The sequence below is a fragment of the Melopsittacus undulatus genome, chromosome 12 (assembly GCF_012275295.1).
Source record: "Melopsittacus undulatus isolate bMelUnd1 chromosome 12, bMelUnd1.mat.Z, whole genome shotgun sequence".
Lineage (NCBI taxonomy): Eukaryota > Metazoa > Chordata > Aves > Psittaciformes > Psittaculidae > Melopsittacus > Melopsittacus undulatus.
This window is the reverse complement of record NC_047538.1, coordinates 7,328,373-7,346,985: the sequence shown is the minus strand read 5'-3', so window position 1 is coordinate 7,346,985 and position 18,613 is coordinate 7,328,373. Positions and strand designations below refer to the sequence as shown.

General features: G+C 53.8%; 1 protein-coding gene across 2 annotated transcripts; it reads right to left on the bottom strand.

The window, feature by feature from the left end:
- Positions 1-361: 361 nt before the first annotated feature.
- On the bottom strand, positions 362-16,612 carry VWA1 (von Willebrand factor A domain containing 1). 2 transcript variants are annotated; one of them, XM_005143630.4, is made up of 6 exons: positions 15,971-16,612; positions 9,542-10,105; positions 5,285-5,563; positions 4,269-4,541; positions 3,258-3,527; positions 362-2,732 (listed from the first exon to the last, which is right to left on the bottom strand). In XM_005143630.4, exons 1-6 carry the CDS (start codon positions 16,041-16,043, stop codon positions 2,692-2,694), a joined length of 1,500 nt encoding a protein of 499 aa, XP_005143687.2. In that variant the 5' UTR covers positions 16,044-16,612; the 3' UTR covers positions 362-2,691. The 2 variants fall into 2 exon arrangements, with proteins under 2 accessions (XP_005143687.2, XP_030900152.1); XM_031044292.2 differs by lacking the exon at positions 3,258-3,527.
- Positions 16,613-18,613: the final 2,001 nt, after the last annotated feature.

The following is an 18,613-nucleotide window of genomic DNA, read 5'->3' as shown; positions in this document are numbered from 1 at the left end:
ATTGCTGTGAGCGATCAGCTCATGCATCTGAACTACAGCTGTGCTTGTATGGTGCAGTGCAGTGCAGGTCCAGTGCAGTGCAGGTGCAGCAGTCCACACACATAGAACTGAGCTCTGTCTGGGAGCCGTGATGGGTTGTGCTCTCACCCTATAGAGGGGTTTGGGTGTCATACCCATGCCATCAGTACAGAGATGCTCAAATAGCCCTAGAAATCCTTAGGCTTGGGTTAAAACAAAGTTAATTTAACTCACCTGTCCCACTTCAGTGTTCACGCTCACGAGTACCACCAGTTCTGCCAAGATTTAAGGGGTATTTACTCTTTGGCTCCTTATTCCTGAAGCTGAGACATTGAGACTGATGTATTTCGACTTAGATACTTGACACATTTATTCGGGGGAAGTTCCATGTAAAGCAGACTGGGAGGAATGCTTCCAAGTGAGGAATACATCTCATTAGAACACAAGTGCTCAACAGGTTTGCCCTCATTGCCATCAAGAACAAAGTAATCGTTCAGTAGCTCTTGCACTGTGTATTTAATTGTCTTCAAAATGATGCATTACAATTGGGTTAATGCACGAGTAAACTATGCAGGGAGCTGTGCGGAATTACTTTGTCCTACAGCAAGAGTGAACAAGATTATCTTATTGCATGAGTGATTCCAGAGGCTTTATCTTCCCCTCGACACAGGCTCCATGCACATTAATCAGTCACAAACACGCATTCCAAAGGAGAGCACAAATCATGGCAAATCTTCTTATTGAGTTAATGGATGACTTGCTTCCCTGCCATCCCTTCCTCCTCTACAAGAAGGCAGCCCAAGGCAAGAGCTCCATAAACCTACACGTGATGAACTCAGCGCTCAGGCGACAAGGTCCTCACAGCCTGCAAAGGAGCTGCTTTAAGAAGCCCATCAGCAGAGGGTTTGCAGCATGGAGACACTCTATGTGGGCTCTCCAACGTACAGTGCCACTTAAAACCACAGTCCCATATGTAGGACAATGAGCAACAGAGCTTAAATAGAGCAAGCATTGCTGAGGGAAGGTGCTCCCACTGATGTGGGGTTTGTTAGCAGAACTATGTACATGTCTGTACAGCCCTAAGCCCTCAGGTTTGGAACTACGCTGATCCAATGGCTTTGTTAGTAGGTATGAAACTGTCCTTTCTTTCCCCAGCTCCCCTTTGCAAAGAGCAGCTTCATGACAGCAAATCCAAGCCTGGGGCCAAAGGGGAAGAATGAGATTTACTCTTCTCCCCTAAAATCCCAATTTTTAAGTATAGCTCAAGCTTAGCAGTGAGTGGAAGCCCAGGACAAGACACTGAAGATGTGCTCTGTGCCTTCAGAGGCTAGAGCCTGGAATGGTAGCACTGGGTACTTACTGTCCATACCTGGGCTAATAACCTCCACATAGCTGCTCTGGTAGCAGGACTTGTATCCAGTTTGTTGAAACCATCTGCACAGGCCATGTAATGGTCACGATCCAGGCAGCCCTGCACTGTGCTTGGGAGGTGTGTGTCTGAAGGAGAAGCAAAACTACCTCCTGTCGATGCTCTTGCTGTCTGGCTCTTCCTGCCTCTCTGCTGCTCAATGAACTCAGCTGAGGGCCGAGAGCTCTCAAGTGGAATAACCTGCAGGGGAAGTAAGTTCCCAAGGTTTTGAGTTTCCTGCTCCCAGGCTGACACCAAACCCCAAGACAAAGGACTTGGGGAGCTGGAACCTCTCACAGTCCCTCTGGGATCTGCACATCCTTGCAGCAGATGAACCTGATACCGGTGCCATAGGGGGAAGTGGAACAGCGCTGGTGAGACTCAAGAATTCAGCAGGCAGAGCATGAGCAGAGCTCCCTGCTGGAGCCCCTGGCAGTGCTCATCCCCCCCAGCATGGCCTTGCTTGGGCTGAGCTCACTAAGCTCTGCCATAAACCAAAGCCCAGCTGGGAAGCCTGAGCTGTCCTGGCACTTTATGGGAGGGAGGATGGGTTTTATGGTGTCTCCTCCACATTCCGGCCAAAGGCCGAGTGTGTTAACAACCGCTCTTCCTCCTCTTCCCAGCAGTCCTGGTGGCTCTGACCCAATCTCCTCTGCATACTGCACATTTCTGTTACTCCTCTTCCCGCTAGTGCTTTCCCCTTCCATGTTGTACCTTTGGGACGCCTCATTTGAGCTACCTGTGGAGCAGAGTGGATGAGTCAAAGGGAAGCTGCTCTTTGTCATGTTCCAGCTGCAGTTGACAGCAGGAATGGATTTGGCCATGTGTCACCTTGCTGAGGGCAGCTGCCCACAGGGAAAGGGCAGGGGGGGAGCAGCCTGTTGTGAACGTGTTCCTAAGCTGCAGAAATGAAACAGCATCAACCTTTAATAAATAGAGCATAGGCAGGAAGCAAGCGGGAGGGAGGATTCAGCACTTGGCCTTTGGTTTGTTATTTGTCAGGCACTGATAAGAAAGAGGGTGTGGATTTGGGATCTATTGGTCGGATCGGCTGCTCCTTCCAGCCAAACCAAACCTTTAAGCTTTGGGAGCACTCGGCTGAGGCCAGCCTTGAGGCTTGGCAACCAGGACACCTCAATGGACAGCGCAGGCTGGGAGATGATCTGTCAGCAATCCAGTCTCCTTCCCGACCCCTCCTTTCTGTCCAAGTCTTTGTCCAAGCAGGAGTCCTTGCTCTGCTGGGAATCAGTTCATTCCGGATACCATCACGCTCGCTCTCTGTGCTTATATCCATGGGCCTCTGTAGCTGGAGAGAACACAAGACACATAATGTCAGCTTTATCCATGCCCCTGCACTCTCACACAGCATTTTAGCTCTTACTTCACTTCAGCCTGTCGAGAATCCCTGTGTGTTACATGGCAGTAACTGGCTTCTGGGCAGTGGGAGGATGAAAGCTGTGCTGTGCCTTAGGAGCTGTGTTCAAGGGTGGCTACTCCCTGCCACGTCGGAAAGTGAAGGGCAGCCAAGACTTGAAGTGACTTCCAAACAGCACTTCCAACGCCCATGCCAGCTTTGGGCAGTCCTCCTTATCCCAAAGGAAAAGGCAGGACTGCCTCCACTGCATCCCTTTCCCCCTGCGCGCAGATATAATGCCACTAGGAGGAGCATTGCTCTTAAACATGCGGCCAGATGGAGCTGCGATGGAGCCCTGTTGGCAAGCCAAGTGATGAGCACAGGGGATTGCAGCAACGGGGCCGCTCTGTGCCGGCTCTCCGGCAGTGCCCTTCAGTACCCTTCAGTGCCCCAGGGCTGCCCCTTGCCCCGGCTCACCCGGCTGCCTGCGCACGGTGCGGCACAGCCGCCTGCCCTCCCGGCTCCGGTACACGGGCTTCACGCAGACGTGGCCGGTGGTGCCCGCGGGCAGGTCAGGGAGCAGCACACTGTGGGTCTGCGGGGACACGCTCAGCACGGACACGGGGCCCGCTTGCCGTCGGCATCGCACTCGGTAACCCAGGACATCCCCGGCGGCAGAGTCCCAGGAGGCTTTCAGGGTGCTGGGGCCCACGTCTTCGAAGCGAAGGTGCCTCACCTGGGAGGCCTCTGCAGACAGAGGAGTCGTGTTAGTGGGGATGTGTGTATGGAGTGGGGATGTGTGTATGGAGTGGGGCTGTGTGTATGGAGTGGGGATGTGTGTATGGAGTGGGGATGTGTGTATGGAGTGATCCTCAGTGCCCAGCTCCTTGCTCCTGCTGGGAGAGCACCCGGCCTGCTCTGGGTGGGAGGCAAGAGTTGATGCCTCCTTACCTCTGCCCTGGTACCAGCACTGTTAGGGACAGGCTGGCACCTCCTGCACCTGCAGCTGCGGCTGCTCGCTGAGCTCCCTACTGCTGAGTCCTGATGGGAGCCAGGTTTTACCTCCTGCAATATCTTTACAGGAGCCCCTTGAGAGCAGAAGCTTCTGCTGTGAAACTTCCACCCCTCTGATGCTGAATCACACCAGAGAACAGACACTGAGGGGAAAGGAACACCTAAAGCTGCCTTTCCCTCCTTGGGAGCATTCAGGGACCTCCAGATCCATTCTGTTCGTGCCTACACCAGCAGCTTGGCAGCCTGTGCCCTGTCATAGCAGTCATATTGTGCATGCCTCCTTTTCATAAGCCCCATGCCTTACACATCTGCTCCATCCCCATGGCGTACCATGTGCTGCTCATGGGAAAGCTGCAGCCTTCCCTTCCCCTCATCCCTCCCCAGGAACTGGGCTGACTTCACCTAAAGGCAACTGATGTGCGTGAAGGAGCAGGGGTTTCAGAGACCCCTTGTGCCCCACGGTCCCCCCCTCACCTTCCTGGGTGCACGCTTTGGCTGACAGGGACCTCTCCTTTCCCGACCTGTAGATCGCGGTCACCGTCACCAGGTAGGTTGTATTGGCTGCCAGGTTCTCCACCGCGGTGCCATTGTGCTCACCACCCACCTCCAGCAGCTGCACGGAGTTCCCAGGTAATGGTCCATACAGCACCTGGTAGCTGACCACACTGTCCAGGGTAGGAGCCCAGCTCACGTGGAAGCCGTGCGGGCCAGACTCTGAGATGAACACCTGAGCCGGGCTTATTTCCTCTGAAAGCAATGGGTAAGGATGTGGATGAGGAGGTAATTCCAGGCATAAGAACACCAGTTGCTACCCAGCATCAATCCAAGTGATGCTCCTGGCCCGAATGGCTGCATGGAGTCTGCACAGAGCAGATTCTGCTCCGAGTGTTCCTGCTCTCCCTCCCTCTTGTGCTGGGATTCCCCATCACTGGACACACCTGCAGCCCCATCTCCTTGCTCCCACAGCAGCTGCTCAAGCCACAAGAGTCAAGCTTCCCCTTTGGCAGGAACCCACACAAGGCAGCGTTGTTTCTGCCTCTCCAGCATGCTGGGATAGTGAGTACATGCACCAGCCTGTGCTTTACCCCCGGTGGGCTCTCCACCTGATAAATACTTTCACGTTGAAGCTCCTGCCTTCTTTGCCCAGGGCAATAGGCTCTGATTTACTCTGGGTTCATACGTTAAGGTTGAAAGGGTTGGATCTTATGATCATCAGACCTGATCCCCTTCTCTGGACAATCCAGAACATCTCTAAGTAAAACCTGCTGCTGAGTGCCAGCATAAAGCAGCCTTTATGTTCTGTCCTGACCACAGCCATCTGCCTCCTTCAAGGAGACCATGAGGCTGTGGGATGCAGATCAAGCGCTGTCCCAGTTGCTTTATATATATATATACACACATCTATACATATATATACATTTACACATATATATATATGAGGCTCAGCACAGTGGAGACTTCCCCCTTGGTCACAACTGTGCGCGTTTTACCTGCCAGGGTAGTGACCCTTGTTGTCTGCGGAGGGAAGTAGTGGATGTTGGATTCAGGAATGAGTGCCACCTCGTAGGCAGTGTCTGGTGCAAGGTTGTTCAGCGTGAAGCTCGTGTGAGCCCCAGACACCTGCTCTGCCCTCTTCCTTGCTAGGTCATCAACTGGGGCATACTCCACAGTGTAGTAGCCGGTTTCTTGGGAGAGGAGTTGGGGCCACACCAGGCGGAAGCTGCTTGAGGTGATATCCACTGCATGGAGCCGGTTTGCTTGGATAACATCTGGAAGAGAAACAGAGGCAAGGAATCTCTGCTGACGTGAACACCAGAACACAGCACATCTAAAACACAGGCCCTTATGGAGGGGGGGGTGCAGCCCCCAGCACCGCTGGATCACAGCTGGAGTCTCCTCCCTATAGCAACCTGGTCACTGCACAGAGCTCGCACAGCCCCAGCTGCCATGGGCTGCACTGCAGGAGCACTGCAGCAGCCCCAAAGCCGCTTGCCATAAGCCCCCAGGCTGCTCTGTGAAGCCCCAGCTTTCTCTCCCTGCCTGCAGGCAGTGGCCAGGAAGAAGGGGCAGCACTTGGGGCCGGCAGTGTTCCACAGAGCCCCATTGTTCTGGGATGCTCAAGGTTCATACCTGCTCCTGCTTCCCCCCTGCACCCAGGCGTGTGCTGCCTCTGAGCTCCAGAGCCCAAGCAATGCACAGGCAGCAATACCTGTTCTGGTGCTCCACAGCTCCCCAGCTTCCTCTGCCACTTGAGCCTCCGGACACACGTGAGCCCATCTTGGGCAGAATTCCACTATTCCCTGGTCTTCCAGAGGGACAAACACAGGAGGTTGTTTCTAGCTCCAGGGATGTGGTGTATGAAGACAAAGATGCTCTTTTTTGTTTCTTTAAGGGTGTTTTAAAGCACCCCGAGCCTTAAAGAAGTGCCTTTGCTCTGCACAGCCTCACTCCTGACACCTTATGATGGTACCAAGCTTAAATACCTCGCAGGGTGTTCTAAATAGAGAGTAAAGGAAGGCACAGAAGTCTGCCCAGAGCTGCAAGAGAGCAGGGTTACCCCAGCACACCCTATCCTGGAGCAGATCATCCCTCCTCCGCATCCCTGCCAGCCTCCCTGTACCAAACGGAGCAGCCTCACTTTTTCCTCTGAGCTGTTCCTTGGCTATCCCAGGAACATTCCCCCTTCTCCAGCTCCACCCAGGGAGAGCTTGGAGGAGGCAGCACCATGGGGCCCGGGGCACTGCACCCCTCTGTGAGCCCCACAGCCACCCACAGCCAAGCCACAGAGGGGCAGGGAGCAGAGGGAAGGGCTCAGCACCACGGGTCCTGCCAAAAGCTCCTGGAATGGGAATGAGGGAGCTTGGAGGCAGGGCCCATGGAGACGGTGAATAACTGAGGTGGATGCAAGGGACACAGTGCAAACCCAAGGGATGTGCCCACAGCACAGAGCTCCATAGTCACTGCCAGACTGTGGATGCCTTGAGCATGTAAAGAGAGCAATAAGCCCTAGCAAGCTTCACAGCACCTCCTCATTCCCAGAGGGAAGCAGCAAGTTCGTCCCTTGTAATAGACAGACCCTTCCTAACAATATTCGGAGGCAGCCTGGGACACATTTGCCTTCTACCTACTTGGTGACTTGAGACACCAGTTTGAAGGCACAGGAAGCAGGAATGCTGCTGCTTTCATGATGAGAGGAAGAAACACAGCCAGGCAGCAGAGGAGCCTGTTCCGGCTCTGGGGACAAGGTCCCCTCTTGCAGAAGCTTCCGCTAGGAACTGGGACAAATCACATCACTTCACTGCTCTGTTTCCATGCTTTAACAGGGATAGGGTCAAGGTTCTGATTCGGGGAGGGGGGGATCACACTTCTCCATTACCAGGGTGGACATTCAAGGTCTGAGATTGCTCCCTGTAGTCACCTGCTTGTGTTCTGCTCTAAGTGAGTGTCAGAGGGTCCAGGTTCAAAGCCTTCACTGCAGCAGAAGCTATGCAGGACCTTGGTTCAGGTCAGGAATGTGTTGTCCTGGATATGGATGGGGAGTGCTCCCAGGTAGGCTCCTGCAGAACTTGGCTCAGAGGATGGTGCTAAAGGATGGAACAAGTGGAGAGCAAGTGGATGCTAGCACAGCCCCTGATGTCAGCTCCAAGGAATGCCTTGTGGGTTTGCAATGCTTGAAGGTCCTTCCCAAGAAGCCTGGGTTCATTGTGTTGGAATATCTATGGAGCAGGCATGAAACACTGTTCCTGGATAGGGGGTGGAGGGAGGAGAGCAACTCTTGGCAAAGCTTGTCTGTGCATTACAAAAGGCTTTTCAACAGTAGCAAGAGATGAGGACAAGATAGCAGCAAAATAAAACCAGTCTGGGCCATTCCAGAGTTGGAAAGGCCTAATGTGTGCCTGCCAAGGATCCTGCCTATCCCTGCTATCCCAGGGGCCAGAAGCAGGAAGGCAGTGATGAGGGCTGCCTCCTGCAGGAAGGGAAGAGTGGACACATGGGGTTTTATTCAGGCTAATTCAGGGGATGCTACTAAAGTCTGATGTTACCAAAACCCAGGCACCAAGTCTGTATTCCTGTGGGAATCTCTCCTTCCATTCAAATCCCAGACTAGTGACTTCTAGACCTGGGGGATGCACAGCATAGTGCTGCTGGACACAGCAGAGTGTTTATTACCTCTGCAGGTCTTCAAGGCAACCTTGTGCTGCAAGGATGTGCAGGGGATATCTCATTTTGGGATGCTCTTTTCCACCCCCTGGCCTCAGGATGCACCAGAAGCTGAAACAAAGCATCTGGGGTTGTGTGCTGTCTGGTCCTGCCCCATGCTCACACATGTGGATGGGTGGAGAACATCGTCCCTGTCTGTGGTTTGGTAAGTGATCACTGGAAGCAGGAACGGCTCCATACAGAGTGTTTGTGGAAAGGGTTACTTGGATGCTCCAAAGCCAGCTCCCATAGAAGCCAAATGAGGAATTAAAACAGTGTTTCCAATGGAGAGAGAACCTCCAGAAAAAGAAATCACTGGAAAGTCTGCAGAGTCATAGGAACTCCCTCAGCTTTCCAAGCAAATCCAGGGGGATCTGGGAGGCAGAGGCAAGCACAGGCACTCCCACCGTGCTGGCACTGAGGAGCTGCAAAGAGAACATGCTCTGTGCAGCGCAGCATGCAGATCAGCATGAGGTGTTCCTCTTGGCTTCCTAATGCCTGTGTTCTGGCCTGGATCAGGGCTTTGGGTCTCCTCTGAGCCTTCCCTGGATGCTCTGAAGAGCAGGATTGCTGAGGATCAGCTCTGTTCCTGCTCCCTGCACAGCAACGGCCACAACCACGTTAGCAACCCAGAGGTGGTGGTTGGGCTGCTCAGCCTAACAAGTCAGGGCTGGGCTTTCCTTCCAAGGGCTGTGCTGGCCAAGTCAAGCTATAGATCTGGCAGATGTGGAACACGTTCCAACAGGGGAGCTATGGAACAAAACCGTTCCCCTCCTACAGTCTTCATGCTGACAGCCAGCACCATCCCTAATTGCTGAGAGCAGCTGCCAGATACTTGTAGGCAGGAGTTAGACATCTCAGTGTGTGCCAGCCACGGTGCTCACACACGGTGCTGTAGGCAGGACATCAGGTCTATCCCAGACAAGAGTCTGAGGGAGCTGAGAGGACTAAATCCTTCCCAGCACACGCATGTGTGTGTGTTTGTGACCTCCTCCTCCATCGGATGGCTCATAACCAGACAGCATTATAGACAGCACAAACCATCCTGAACGTAAGACTCGAGTTCAAAGGACTTGGGTGCCTTGCTCCCAGCCTTTGCTGGAGCCTATTCATTGCCTGTTGGGGAAGTCTCTGGTTAACAATTAACCTGTGCAGGTGGGGGCATTCCCATGCTATGCTTGACTCACATGGATGTCTGAACAGCTCCAGTTCAAAGCCTTGTGGGGTTTTAAGGAATCCAGGTAGTGCACTGCCTGAGCCTCTGCTAACACCTGAACAACTCCAAGGACAAGTTCATCTCACCAACAGAAGGGAATGTGTCCCAGTCAGTTATGGGACATTCCAAGAGGAATAGAGATGCTTGTCCCAGACCTCCTAAAAGCCTTGCTTTGTACTTAGACCTACAGCACTGTGTACAAAGCACCTCAGTTTGTGGGGGCAGCAGCTGTGGCTCAGGAGGACCATTGGGTTCAGGGGATCGCCTACCCTGCAGAGCCAGGCATTAACTCCCATTCAGCCCCACTGAACACAAGCCAACCCCACCATACCTAGGATGGAATCTCGCAGCTCCTTGGTGATGATGGTCAAATCATCCACGTCCACAAAGTGCAGGTGCTTCTCCGGAGGCTGGCTGGCAGCAGCAGAGAGCTGCAGGTAGTTCCCTCGTCCTGTGCTGACAATGAACACTGTTACCCCCATGTCCTTCAGGAGCTGCATGGGTTCAGAGATGTCATCACTGGAGAAACCATCCGTCACCCAGACCAGGACCTTGGGCACATCAGGCCGGGCACCAGCTTCACCACTGAAGAGCTTCTCCTTGGCATAGGAGAGAGCTTTGCCTGTGTTGGTGTCACCCATGAGCTGCCGAGTGTCCCGGATGGCTTGTTGTAGGGAGCTGCTGGACTGGTACCGGTCAAAGGGGAACTCCATGGTGGGCGTAGTGCTGATGTGGATGATGCTGGCCTGGACATCTCTGGGGCCAAAGGTGAAAGGTTGCACAAGGTCCCACATGAATTCCTTCACCCTGGAAAACTCATAGTAGGAGACACTGCCGGAGCTGTCCAGTAAGAAGAGGAGATCCCCCTCTGAGTTGGAAACTGAGGGCTGGGGACCTGGTCAGGAGAGAGGCAGGTGTGTTAGTGGAATGATGGAAAGCTTGTTCATCTGCTGCCCAATCTCAGGATTCAGTGAGGATTCTGCTAGGCAGAGACTTGGGGATTTGCTCCCTTTGATCATTACCATTATTTGCATGTAGTGTGAAGGCTCCCAGGCTTTATTCCAGGAGCTTCTCACCCCATCTCCCTGGCATCCCATTTTCCCACATTGGGAAGCTTTGCTTAGATTCTAACACTGCAGCATTACCCAGAGGTCTGCCTGTGATTGTGCACAAGCTGCTCTCTACACACCTTTGGTTTTAAGGTACATTGTAGGAGAGATGCCCTGGACCGGAGCATACTCAGAGCACTTCCCCACCACACTCCTCAGGACCTGGAAGCACTGCACAGACTCACCCAGCCTCATGCCAGGCTCTTCAGGCACAGGTTATCAAAGCACCACAGATAAACTGAAAGGCCAGGGCAGTAGAAAGAGGCAGGAGCTGAGGCACAGGAATCAGGGTAGAGTTAAAAGTACACCCCAGGAGCCCTGGATCCTGCTGAATGCCTCTGAGCTCCATCAGCTCGCACTGACACCTCTTGTTACACAACACCCGCTGATCCTCCCTGCTTTCAGCTCCAGGCTGGAGGTGGACATGTTCCAGGAGCTGGGAACATTCCTCACCAGCCTCAGCCAGTGGGACAGTGCCTTGTGCCAGGCAGCAGCCTCTGCCATCCCCTGGGGCGATGAGCAGCAGCCCCAGCGACAGCAGCAAACTGCTGGTCCCAAGGTCAGGAGCGATGTTAGAGCCTAACGCAGCTCCCAGGTTTATCCCATCTGATGGCAATGGAAGTGCCTGGAACCAAACCGAGCTGTATTTGGAGAGATTGGGATGATAAAGAAGCTTGATGAGGAAACCTGCTGGCTCTGTTGTCCCGGGAGAGGCGGCTGCTTCTCAGAACTGGCTGCTCGCTCCACACAAGCCTGGCAGGAAGCTCCTGATTTATACCACTGGAATGGAGGGACTCCTCCCTGCATCACTTGCTAAACGCCAGGCAGATCGGATGGTTCCCTGCTCTTCTGAATGCACATTGACCTCGGCTCCCACACAGCCTTGGAGCAGCATCCCAGAGAGGCTCGAGGTGTCTGGGACGGGGCTGCAAGCCCCATGTGTGCAGAAGAATGCAGTGTGTCAAGAAGAGCACGCTTTGAGGGTGTGAGCTGGAATGCCATCCCATTTATTCCTTTCCTTACCCTTTCAGTCACTCTGCTGCATGGGGAGTGCACACACATGAGGGATTCCTCCTGCTGCTCTCAGACCTTGAGAGGTTTACATTGTCAATGGTGAATTTGGAGCTCTATTCACCACCGCCCAGCTTTGGAGGTGCAAGAAGGGAGAACAAGCCTTGGCCTAGAGATTCCTGCTTGCCCTTTTGAGCTCCTCTGTCTGTGACTATGGAGAGGCCAAGCAGCGTGGGCTCCGGAGCACAGATGGAGCTGATGCAGCCCTCGAGCCGTGCGGGAGCTGTATGGAAAGGCTCCCAAACTGGTACTAGCTCCAGGGAGAGCCCATGCAGAAAGCCATGGCAAGGCAGGCACAGGGATGGCAATGAGCCTGGCAGAGATGGGCAGGGGTTGCTAAACCCTGTCTGGGGCACTGCTTCAAGGGGCAGATAGGAGATGGCAAAGCCACGAGGAGGGAATGGACAGGGCAGGGGGTGATGGGGAGGTACAAGGGGCCTGTTACATGTCCTGGCTGCTCGGAATGGGACCTGCCATCCATGTGGATTACAGCCAGCTCTGCATGACCCAGCCCAGCTCAGCCCTGTGTTACACACACCCAGTAAGCAACCCTCCTTGCCCATAGCAGTGTGCAGTTCCATCACCCCATCACACGGATGAGCTGAACCTGTGACCTGCAGGTCCCTGCCACCGGTTCCTAGAGCTCCCTACCTCCTAATGGCATTCCAGCAGGACAGAGCAACAAGGGCTTCAGGCTGCATGAAGCAAGTCACACACGTGCAGCCATGTCCCTGTGCTTTCCCCTCCATTGGAAGCAGTGCAAGGCACTTCCCTGGCTGGCAAACCACAGGGAGAGCTGTGGGCAGCAGGGGTGCTGCCTCCCAGGAGGAAACCCTGTTTCTCCTCTCACCGCTTTGAGCAGTGCCTCTGGGTTCCCCTAACGTGGTCTGTGAAGGCTTCAGAGCCTGGCAGGGCAGGGAGCAGTGACCAAAGGACAGGCACTGATCACAGCCGGTAAGCTGGCTCACAGGCACCAACACCTGGACTTCAGCACAAGCAGAAACCCATCACTGCCGGAGCTACCGGTACAGGGGAACACGGGGTGAACGCCAGCGTGAGGAGGCTCTGCAGGAAAGCCACTGCTTGACACCAGGTTCTGCCTGGAGGGTATAAAGCATTGGTTAACAACTGGTTAATAACTGGTTATCAACCGGTTGACAACTGGTCGACAACCAGTTAACAATTGGTTAACAACTGGTTAATAATTGGTTAACAATTGGTTAATAACTGGTTAACAAGCTGTTAATAACTGGTTAACTAGTGGTTAACAACTCGTTAACAACCGGTTAACAGCTGATCAACAATTGGTTAATAACTTGTTAACAACCGGTTAACAACCAGTTAACAGCAGCAACAGTTCCACTGGTGGGCAGGTATGTGTTCTGGAGCTGAAGCACTGTCTGTGGGTGGAGCAGGAGGCTAATCCTTCGTACAGGCAAATACCATCACACTCACCTCTGCTCAGCACTGCCCTGCCTAAGGTGGAAGGACATTCCTCCCGTTCCAGTTCTGTCAGCAGAACGGATCCATCCGATCCCTAGGGAAGGGATCTCACCGCAGCAGGAGTGTGGCAGCACTTACAGAGGGGCCGGATGCTCCATCACACAGGTTTAGGTTTCCAGTTCCTCATCTTTTCCCTGCTCTTTGTCCTCCATCCAACACAAACATGCCAGCCGTGCCAGAGGTGGGGCTGCTGAGGGTTGTTACCAGTAAATCCCTGCATTACGCAAGCAGCAGGCCCCTTCCTTTGCTTCACAGCAGGAAGATGTGCTGCTTGGCAAGAGGACGAGGGAACATCTCTCACTCGTGGTGGGATGTGGAGAGAAGGAGCATCCATTAGCCAGGGAACAGCCCCACAGAGCTGCTGTCATTGCTGCTGCTGTGCAGGGTTCCATTAGGTTAGGTAACCCTAACCCCTAACCCTAACCCTAACTCTAACCCTGAACCCAGTGCAGGGAACAGAGCACATGGCAGTATCCTGTAGCCACCCTCGAGCTGACACACGGTCAATAGACACAGATCAGACACACAGAGAGGTGTTTTGAAGGGAGCAAAGTGTCACCATGGAGTCACAGCATTGCCTATTGGAAGGTTTGGCTTTTCCAAGGGGAAAGCAGCTGGTCAGACTTCCCTGGCACTGAGATGCTGACAGCAGCCATCCGCTTATAGGGATCCCTGTGCTGTTGGCTGGGGCCCGAGCACACGTCTGACTTCCATGGGGCTTGGAACTCGCAGAGCATAAAGGGTTCAACACCCAAACCAGACCACGTCCTGCCTGGTGTGTGTTTGAAACCCCTTTGCCTTCCCTTCTCACTGCTTGGCCATGGCAGGAAAAGAGCTCTCTCCTGAAGAGAGGCAGGTTTGGAGGCTGGAGAACACAATCCCTGCTTCCCTGGGGCCCCTTGGGATCGCAGTGAGAGGCAGGAGGAGCAGGGCACTGCCTCCTCCAGAGGTATCCCAGCATCCGGAGTGTGTTGTACACTGGAAGCCACAGCAGGGAGGCCTGTGCCGTGGGAAGCAGCTGGGTAACCTGCCCTAGACAGGGAGCTGAGCCCCACCAGGCAGCATACACTGGTGTGACTGAAAGCCCAAGCTGCCTATGCAGGTTCCAGCTCGTCTGTGCCATAGATCACAGGCTGTGTGTTGAGAAATGGCCCTTCAGACACATTCCTCTGCAGGAAGGAAGCTGCGTTGCCGTCTCCTGTGATCTTTTCAGGAGTTTTGCTGTCTCTGATGCCTTATTTAGAGCCTCAGAGTGCAGGAAGTGTGGAATTGCCCCAGGGACTGAGCTGTGCTTCAGAGCTCAGTGAGTGCAGGGTCCTCTACAAAGTGCCTATGGATGGGCTGTGCTTGTTTTTCACTTGCTGCACTCACATCGACAGCAACATCCCCATCATTTACTGCTGATGCTGGTCCAGGGCAACCAGGTAATAACAACTTAAGCTTCATTTATCAAAGCCCAGACTGTTCGTACCTTACACTGATGCAACAGGGATCTGAAGCTGGACCTAAAGAGGAAAGTCCAGGGGAACTGATCATATGCCTTTGCACTAAGTCAGTGGCCATCATCCTGCAAAAAACCAGTCATTCCTGAGCATGAACAGGGGAGGTTTAGATTGGATATAAGGAGGAAATTCTTCCCTGTGAGGCTGCTGAGGCACTGGAATGGGTTGCCCAGGGAGGTTGTGAATGCTTCGTCCCCAGCAGTGTTCAAGGCCAGGTTGGACGAAGCCTTGGGTGATATGCTTTAGTGTGAGGTGTCCCTGCCCATGGCAGGGGGTTGGAACGGGATGATCTCCAGGTCCTTTCCAACCCTGACTATTCTATGATCCTATGTAGAAGCACCAGCTCCCTCGCTCCATCCACTGCAGCTGAGAATGAAACCCCAACCATTCACACTCAGTCAAGCCCTTAGGGCACAGCTATGAAGATGCATCCCTGCCTCTCTGAGAGCTCCTGTCACTGTATGGCCATGGCACAGCCCCACAGCCCCTCTAGGCAAGGGCTGCCAGCCTAGCTCTTTGCCCAGGGTGGCTTCAGGCTTCCAAGCCGCTGGGGATGGCCCCTTGCCCACCAGCAGGTTCATTTCCTCTGAGGGTGCTTGGCAACCTGCGAGCAGTCAGCACATCAATAACAGCACCACACGGCTTTGACCCTGCAGCAAGGCACAATCCCTCTGGAAAGCCTTGGCTCGCTTCCGCATGTGCTCTGCAGGTCCGAGCATCGCTCTTAGCCAGGGCTGGGCAGTGGCCACACACCCCCATGGCAGCAGAGATGTAGGGCAGTAAGTGCTGCCTGTGGGCTCATTGAGCATCGTGCCAGCACCATTCCTGAACCCGCCTGTGTCTCTGGGGAACTGAATCCTGCACCATGTCAGGGATCTGAGCAATAGACACAGTCTGCTCTGCCACCAAAGCAAACCAGACCCTGGCTGAGCTGAGGACCTGCTGTCCAGGCAGACCAGGGGTTCCCTCCTCCTTCCACACTGGGTTACACTGCCCAGGTGCAGGGAAAGGCAGATGCAGCCACCAGCAGCCCTGCAAAGAACAGAACCTTCTTTTGCTTGCGAGCACAGCAACTGCATCAGCTCAGCCCCCACCATGTGGGCTGTGTGCTCTGCCCAGTGCCACAGTGCAGGAGCCAGAAGTGAGACCTTCATCTCCTCCGTGTCCCTTTCCTCCCATCAGCTCTGCACTGATGACCCACAGCCTTTCTCCCTGAGCAGCATCCAAAAGAAAGCATTTTAAAGAGGGAATGATGATTGAATGACAGAGATTAGCAACACACCAGCAAGACAGGTATGGTATCAGTCACTGTCTGTACTTAATGTGCCTCGGTGCACAGCTAACAGTGTGGAATGAGGACCCTTTCCATATGGTTGCACTAACATGCAAGTTTCTGAATCATTCTTTCTGCTGGAAACAAGCAGGAGAACAGATGGGTGCAAGCAGACACCTACAGCAGCAATGCAACTTCAGCTTTTACCCTCAAAAGGCTTAATGAGAAGCACTTAAGGACCAGGAGGTGTTAAAGGTGGGGGGGAAGCACTAAGGAACCCCCTTGTCTTTGCAGGCACTCACCTCTCCCAGGTGTGTTCTGTCCCGCAGCCAACTGCAGCCACAGACCAAGAGAAAGCAGAGTCTTGGCCAACATAGCAACGTCTGGTCCTGAGCAAACTACCTTAAATCCAAAAGCTCAGCTCTGGGAAGGCAGACGAAAGGCTTCCGATCAGTCATATTACATGCAAGGATCCACCAGATCCCACGGTGCCACTTGCACGCTGCTCATGCCTCGGGATCCGACTGCTGCTTTATGTGTGCTTGGCTGGGCTGGGGTGGAAGCGCTGGCTCCCGTAGGCAGTTTTCCTTCTTCCCCCCCCTTTTAAAGTCATAAATCCATCCTGACAGGAATAGCTTGGAGGAGAGGCACAAACAGCACCCCTGCTGCTGCTCCTCTCCCGACTGCAACTTGCCCCAGGAGCGTGGATTCAGCCTGTGTGCAGCTGGGCTGCTCCGAGAAAGAGATCCCTATGGAGAAAACTTGGGCCCTGCAAGACACTGGCAGCAATCCAGCTCCGGGGAGGGGAAAATAAGGCAGCTCGGAGAAATCCAAAGCTGCTTTGCTCTGGAATGAACTGGAAGAAGGAAAACCACGTATATAGAGGCAAGAAGGAGGGAGGCTGCGGAGCCTGCCCTGCCCTGGAACAGTGGCTTATCTGCTGGGAGGAGGCAGGCTGAGCGCTCCCCAGGTCCTAGCGCTCCCCAGCGTGTGTCCCTGCCCCTGTTCTGCCCCATGGGGCTGAACACGAGGGGTACAAGTAAACACCGTGTCCCGGTGCAGGAGCCTGCAGGAAGCACCCAGCGTGCACAAAGGGGCATGGAGCAATGCTCTGTTGGGACTGGTGCATAGGGCAGCCTGCTGTGTCCTCACCCTGCAGTGTGGCATTAAATACAGCCCCAAGTCTGGCTTCTGAGCCAGCGGGGGTTCAACAGGGCTGAAGGTAAACCTGTGACCAACCTCTTACTGGATGGAGGGGCAGAAGAGCTTGGCAGGGAGCGTATACCCAAGATGCTCCACCTTCACTGGTGTGAGGCTTCTCCATTCCCCTGGATGCAGGAGACTTGCCAGAGCAAAAGATGGACCAAACCTAGCTCACCCAGTTATGAAGACACTGATCAATTGTCCTCTCCCTTAATAATGGGGAGTGACCCACAAGAGAGGCTAAGAAGCAGCCAAGAAGGAATGTTTAGAAGCCTGTAGGGTTTCTGGAACCAGTGAGCAAGATTTCCTCCACTTTGATTCAATCTCTCTTGGCAAGAGTGAACCAAGGAGCTGTGCAGGGTGGGGGGAAAGTTGTACCCATCCTCATCAGCTGAATGGAAAGTCAGAACAGGTCCGAGAAATCAGATCCCATTGAGAAACCCTGGATTCTGTCAGCTCATTAAGCTTCTTGGGCACTTGTCTGTGTTTCCCCTCCCAGTCTGGTACCCAGCTGCATCACTAAGGAGCTTCAGAACAGCAGTTGTATGGTACCTCACTCTCATGTAACACAGCCCTGCATGAGGACAGCCTCACCCACCCGCTCATGCAGGCTGGGATAAGCATTATCCCAGAGAATTAGACACCCTGCTGTCATACCAACAGCACACAGCTTGTGAGATCCTCCTCCTTGTCACCATTGTGCTGGTTTAGTCTCATGGTGAAGCAGTAGCAAGTGCAGGTTCTCTAGCAGTGAAGCCTCAGTCTGGAGTCTCATTTGGCAAGCAAGCATCCAGCGAAGAGATACACAGCACAGCACTGCATGGTCTCATTCACCAACCTGAGCAAATTCACTCATTCCCATTGCACAGAATCCCATTCAGTGCAGCTGCTGACGGATTGCCCATGACAGCAGCCAAGAAGGCAAAGGGCTTTCCAAGCCACTGCTGAGTGAAGTGCTTGTTCGGTCACATCCTTGTTCTCTGCTGGCCAATGTGTCCTATTTGCTGTCCTCACACTGGTTGTGTTCTGGGGCTGGGATGGGGAAGGGATGGGCTGGAGGAAGCAAGTGTTGCCCTGCTGCAGAACATCTGCTTCTCATCAACTAACCTAGACCTCCATCTGCCCCTGTCCTGTCCTATCCCCCTTATACTGCCCAACAACCTGTACAGAGAGGTGACAAAGACAGCGAGCTAGAGATGCACCAGGTCTGGTTCCCTGGGTTCACAGATGTGTGTTCACAGCCCCTTGGTGAGGACTGGTAGGGACCTGGAGGCAATTTCCTTCCATTACTCACTTCCCAAGGAAGTCTTTCCACGGAAGGATTGCTCATCTTAGACTAATTCCCCTTTTTGTCAGTTTATCAATGTGAACACCATGCACACCCTGCAGCCTGGAGACGTTTCAGCCTTTATCTCCCTGTGAGCCCCGCTGGGATAGATGGAAGCAGGAAAAAGCAGCCTGGAAAATCATCAGATCTTACACAGTTTGGCTTTATTTTTAAGCTTTCCTGTAACTGACAGATCCTGTTTCCAGTAAGGCTGGTGCATGCACGCTCTGGCTCTTGCCTGGTGGCATCCTGCCCTCTGAAGCCAGCTCGACCACTGCAGGTTTGCTCCTGTTTAGATGGGAGCAGGACCTGGATACAGGTCTCATCTTGGGCTCGGCTCCCTCTCATGTTCTCCACCTTTCATTGCCTTGACTGGAATTCGCTCTGGATCATCCTCACGTCACTGTGGCCACGT

Coding starts and splice junctions, on each gene's coding strand:
- VWA1 (XM_005143630.4), bottom strand. CDS start 16,043: ATGTTGGCCAAGACTCTGCTTTCTCTTGGTCTGTGGCTGCAGTTGGCT. Junction 10,106..15,970: donor ACAGAACACACCTGGGAGAG/GTGAGTGCCTGC, acceptor TCTCCTGACCAG/GTCCCCAGCCCTCAGTTTCC. Junction 4,542..5,284: donor AAGGGTCACTACCCTGGCAG/GTAAAACGCGCA, acceptor CATTGCTTTCAG/AGGAAATAAGCCCGGCTCAG.